Raw genomic sequence first — 6000 nt, 5'->3', positions numbered from 1 at the left:
CGGATTTCAAGCACATGTATGTTTTATTTCTGTAGCAGTTCGGTAATGGGTAATCGAGGGTCTTGACCAGCAGGTGTCAATATAACCTGCTAAAGTCAACTTTCACTGTGCTGCCAGAATATTGTTCTTTTAGTTTTGCATTATGAGCTAAAATAATATAATACACAATAATGCCGCATTTTACATAAATTGATTTGCTAAGCTAAATCATGCAAGACAGTTTGAGCGCTGATAAGATTTAAATTGATTCTTCACGAACAAAAGAAGTTCTACATAAATTGAAATAAATACTTTTTATTGAAAAGTTTATCACAAAGCTACGATACAGAAATATTACCAGTGAGGAATCCACAATAGACTAATTTGTCACTGCGAATGTCCAGTTATGGCTGAACAATAATACCACAGCAGTATTACCAAGCTCTGGTCTGAAAAAGTTTATTTTTTTAAAAACATGTTGCCTTCAAAAGCCATGCATTCAAAAGAGAAGGTATGCTATGTAATTATGCATTATTTATTGAGATTACATTAAAGTGTTTTTACAATTTATATGCAAGTTAAAAGATGACAGCGAGAATGGGAAAACCAGCCCTTCTGATGTCAATACCAGCTCATGCAGGCATCAATGGATTTGTTTAAAATTGTAATTAGATTGCCTTGACTTTGTTCCTGATTCAATACTGGAATCTGTATTTTAACACGAACATATAAATGTCTTGCAGTGAAATTATAATCTGTAGTTCATTTCATCATCAAAGTGTGAACCCTGACCACTAACCCACCTACTGCTCTCAGGTGACGGCAGTATGTCTCAGTTCACAGGTAATGGAAATCTGATTAATTAGTTCTCCAAAAGCAACTAAATCTGTTTCAGTCTGTCATGATCTGCATAGTCCACGTATTTGATGTGCCTCGGGACATATTAATGATTGATGAAGTTCAATTCTGCTCCGTGCTCCGCACTCTTCCTCAGTATAAGGAATTTCACAATGGATCTTGAAGAATCTGGACAAAGTTGCTGGGGAATATTCCCTCCTTCCCCTGCAGTTCTCCTTTCAGCCAATCAGCATCTATTGATTCGAATATGGTTATCATATCTCCAACCTTGGGGAGGAAAAGTTGCATATTATTGTTAATATTTATGCCTTTAGGAATGCTGCTGTAAGTTAATTATGCCCAAGCTTGCATTGCTATAACAATAATGGCACGGTTAGCTGATCTTGAAAAACAAGTTATTTTTGGCACCATTTTAATTACTTAATTTTGTTTTGTAGACTGGAAATAATTTTTTTTAATTCATTCATGAGACGCAGGCATCAGTGGCAGGGCCACTGCTTATTACTCATCTCTAATTCCCTTGATGCAAAATTCAACATAAACTAGAATAAATATTTTTCTTGAAAAGTTTACCACAAAGCTTTATTACTCAGGTGGTGGTGAGTCACCGTCCTGAACCGCTGCAGTGTAGAACCCATGGTGCTGTTAGGAAGGGCATTCCAGGATCGTAACACAGAAACATAGAACTGTACATTTCCAAGTCAGAATGGTCTGTAACCTGAAGGAGAACTTGCAGGTGGTGATGTTCCCATGTGCTTGCTGCACTTGCTCTTCCAGGTGGTAGAGGTCAGAGTTGGTGGAAGCAGCCTTGGCAAGTTGCTGCACGGCCTCTTGTGTATCCAAAGTGCACCCATGAGGGATTAAATAGAAGGTGGTGGATGGCGTGCTAATTACTTGTGCTGCTTTGTCCTGGTTATGTCGAGTTTCTCAGGGTGTTGCTGGAGCTGCACTGATCCAGGTAATTGGAGAGTATTCAATCAAGGGCTTGTTTCTTGAAGATGGCAGACAGACTTTGGGGAGTCAGGAGGGAATTTACTTGCTGCAGAATTCCCACCCTCTGTCCTGCTCTTGCTTAGGTTTCTGGTCAATGATGACACTAGTATGATGATTAGAGCTTCAGTGATGGCAGAGTGCCATTGAATGCCAATGGTCGATGGTTAAATGATCTCATGTCATTGAATGTTGTTGCCTGGCCTATGTGTGGCATGAATGTAACTTGCTAATTATCAGCCCAAGCCTGGATTCTATTCAGATTTTGGTGCAGGTAGGGATGGACTGCTTCATTACCTGAAGTGTTGTGAATGGAACTGAACACTGGAACAATCAGACAACTTCCCCACTTCTGACCTTATGTTGGATGGAAGGTCATTGATGGAAGCAGCTGGGCCTAGGTCACTACCCAAAGAATTCCTGCAATGTCCTGGGGCAGAGACACTCAATCTCCACCAATCAGAACCATCTTCCTTTGTGCTAGCTATGATTTTAGACGGTTTCTGCCCCGATTCCCATTAACTTCAATTCTACTAAGGCCCCTTGCTGCCTTTCTTGGGCAAATGCTGCCTTGATGTCAAGAGCAGTCACATACCTCACCTCTGGAATTCAACTCTTTTCTCCATGTTTGGGCTTAGACTGTAATGAGTCCAAAGATGTGTAAGTTAGGTGGATATGCCATGATCAACGCGTAAGGATTACGGGGAGATGGTGGGGGAGGGGGCCTGGGTAGAGTGCTCTTTCGGAGGGTTAGTGCAGACCCATTGGGCCGAATGGCCTCCTTCTGGACTGTAGGGATTCTAAGGAGCTGAGTGTTCCTGGCAGAACCCAAACTGAGCATCAGTGAGCAGGTTATTGGTGGATAAATATCACCTGATCGCATTGCCACAGTTGTAGCTGCACTGGAATAAATTTGACTATAGGTGTAGCTAGTTCTGGAGCACAAGTCTTTCAGCATTACTGCCTGCATGGGATGCGGTCGCCACAAAGACTGTGTGACAGTCAGTCCTACCAATACTATCACAGGTAAATTAGAGAAGATGCGGTTTAGTAAGTTTTACCCTTGCACTGGTTCTCTCAGGAGCTGCTGAATGCCCAGTATGGTATTTCAGCCAGCTCAGTCAGTAGTGGTATTGAAGTCTGCCTGCCAGAGTACATTCTGTGATCTTGCTACCCTCAGTGCCTCTTCGCGGTGATGTTCAACATGGAGGAGTATTGAATCATCAGTTGCGGGAAGGCAGTAGGTGATAATCAGCAGTAGTGTCCTTGTCCAAGCTTGGCTTCATGGCATAAGACTACATAGGGTGTGGAGTCAATATTGGGGATTCTCGGGCTCACTCCCTCCCTACTGTATACCGCCTTGCCACCACCTCTGGTGGGGCAGGATACATCTAAGAATAGTAATGGATGTGTATTGAACATTGGTTGCAAGTTATGATTTGGTGAGTTTGACTACATCAGGCTGACTCTTGAATAGTTGGTGGGACAGATCCATAGTGATGAGGACTTTGCACTGGAGGACATTGACTGGACTAGATGTGCCTTTGTTGCATCCGGTGCCGAGATCAATGCTATGTGGTCCGTCTTATTAGACTTTTCTGCAGCGGTTTGATACAACTGAGTGGCTTGCTAGGCCCTTTCAGAGGTCAGTTAAAAGTCAATCACATTGCTGTGGGTCTGAAGTTTAGGGCTAAGGATAGTGCGCGCGATTCTCCGGAAAGAGTTTGAAGTGTGGTCCCCACCCCCAGCCGATTTCTCTCCCCCTCCCCCCCCCCACCCCCAATTGAGGGTCCCCCACCCACACCCCACAGAGCACTAGGGTGGCAAGCCCAGTGCCCCCGGGCTCTTTGCCTGTGTGCAAAGATGGTTACTCGCCTCATCGGCTCCCCACAGAAGCCCTTCCACCAGGTTCCTGTTTTTCAAAAGAAGCACTAATCGGCGCCAGTGTGGCCACTTGCTGGGGAGGACGTTGGATATGGGGTGGCTTGCGTTATTTGTATGGAAAAAGGGTTTAATGATGATAATTGGTTTCTCGCCATGCCACGTCAAGACCCCAATTTTGCCTATGGGAAGGGGCCGGTCGCATCGCAAACCGCTTGAAGCCTGGCGCGGTTCTCGTTTTTGGCCTCTCCCACTTTTGCGAGAGCGCAATGAGGCTGGAAAATTACACAAAATATGTTTCCTTCCCTAAAGGACATTAATAAACCAAATGAGTTTTTATGACAATCAGGTAGTTTCATGATCAATAATAAGACTAGCTTTTTGTTCCAGGTGAATTAATTGAATTTAAATTCCCCTAGTTGCTGTGGTGGGATTGAATTTGTGCCTTCAGAGCGTTGGTCCAGGCCTCTGGATTACTAATCCAGTAACACAATCACTATGCTACCATCCCCTGCAGAAAGAATGCATGTCAGGAGAAACTTTTCAAAATACATAAAATATTAGAGAAAATTGGGCAGCACGGTAGCATTGTGGATAGCACAATTGCTTCACAGCTCCAGGGTCCCAGGTTCGATTCCGGCTTGAGTCACTGTCTGTGCGGAGTCTGCACATCCTCCCAGTGTGTGCGTGGGTTTCCTCCGGGTGCTCCGGTTTCCTCCCACAGTCCAAAGATGTGCAGGTTAGGTGGATTGGCCATGATAAATTGCCCTTAGTGTCCAAAATTGCCCTTCGTGTTGTGTGGGGTTACTGGGTTATGGGGATAGGGTGGAGGTGTTGACCTTGGGTGGGGTGCTCTTTCCAAGGGCCGGTGCAGACTCGATGGGCCGAATGGCCTCCTTCTGCACTGTAAATTCTATGATAAGTCTATGATATGATAAGTATCAATAGCATAAAACAAAATGACAAACAGAAATTTGTGAAAAGTTCAATTTTGTAAAAAGTAGAATTTAAGACGGGTATCAGTGAATAAGTTTCTATTCAAATACAATTTATCAAGAAAGTAACAGAGACAAAATCATTGAAATGATTAAAAACCTAAACCAAGTTCTACAAAATCATTAGGTCTTTTCTTGTTCCCGATTCTTCGGATGCACTCTAGCGCCACTATATTTTACAGCATCAGAGCTCACATCTATTTATTTCTAAATGTTTCCTGCAATTTTATAAGAAGTCAAGGATGAGTGCACCCCACTGTTATTTTAACCCAGGTAGAACATTTCACTTGTTGCAATGACTTTGGAATGTATCAGGCAAGAAAATAAAACAAACTATTTATAACAAAGTAAAATATTTCAGATTTCCAGCATCTCCACAAAATATGTAGCAGCTCAGGCAGCAACTGTGGAGAGAAATAGAGTTAACATTTTGGGTTGATGTTGACCCTTTATCAGAACGTAAGTTCTTGAAGTTTGAGTTCTGATGAAGGGTCATTACTGATCCGAAATTTTAACTGTTTCTCCCCACAGATGCTGCCTGAATCGCCAACAATTTCTGACCCTGTAAAACAATCTTCACAACAGGGTTCAGATTTACTTCTTAATCATTTGTGTCCTTTGATCCTATTAGCCTAAACTATTTTAGAATTGATTGTTGGATTGATATAGTTTATAAATTCCTCGGGCATTTACTATTTTACTTCCTTTTTCTTCTTTTGCTTATAGGCTAAGTTTAACTCATTCTTGTTGCATTTCCATGCACCCTTTTTAATGATTGAACACATTACTTCAGTTATGATCTGATCATGACGTTGGCAGTTCTTTCCTTGGTGGACAGATGCAAAGTGATTTGTTTAGTCCCTCAACCATACCATATACTTCCATGCAAAATCCACTTTTCAATCTTTAAAGGCAGTCCATTATTATGTTACAATGTGGCCTGTAAATCTTTGGCTCCAATTTACCTGTGCCTGATCCATTCTTACTCTACTGAAAACAGCCTTGGCCCAGTTAATTATTTTTACTCTCCTTGTCCTTTTTCATAACCTAATCCTTATGACACAATGATTAAAGTCCCCCAAATGTGTCCTACTGTCACTAGATCTATTTAACCGATCTCATTCCCTAGAACCGGATTCAGTAATGTTTCCTTCTTTGTTGGGTCAGAAACATAATGATCTGGAAGTTCCTCAGGAACACATCCCTCTGTCTACCCTTTAATGAAGATTGATACATTGATACATTTTCCCGTTGTAACTTCTCGATGGTCGGAATTTTCTGGCTGTTCATGCCAATA

General features: G+C 42.3%; 1 protein-coding gene across 2 annotated transcripts in view; it reads right to left on the bottom strand.

Moving 5' to 3' along the window:
- Window positions 1–278: 278 nt before the first annotated feature.
- sh3d19 (SH3 domain containing 19) overlaps window positions 279–6000 on the bottom strand; it is a 342707-nt gene continuing 336985 nt past the window's right edge. For both annotated transcript variants that reach the window (XM_072496064.1, XM_072496063.1), the window contains exon 21: window positions 279–1104. In XM_072496064.1, coding sequence (XP_072352165.1) covers window positions 985–1104 — 120 coding nt within the window. In that variant the 3' untranslated portion in view covers window positions 279–984. The remainder of the gene's footprint in view (window positions 1105–6000) is intronic.

This window comes from Scyliorhinus torazame, chromosome 3, assembly GCF_047496885.1.
Source record: "Scyliorhinus torazame isolate Kashiwa2021f chromosome 3, sScyTor2.1, whole genome shotgun sequence".
Taxonomy (NCBI): Eukaryota; Metazoa; Chordata; class Chondrichthyes; order Carcharhiniformes; family Scyliorhinidae; genus Scyliorhinus; species Scyliorhinus torazame.
This window is presented reverse-complemented; position numbering and strand designations above follow the sequence as displayed.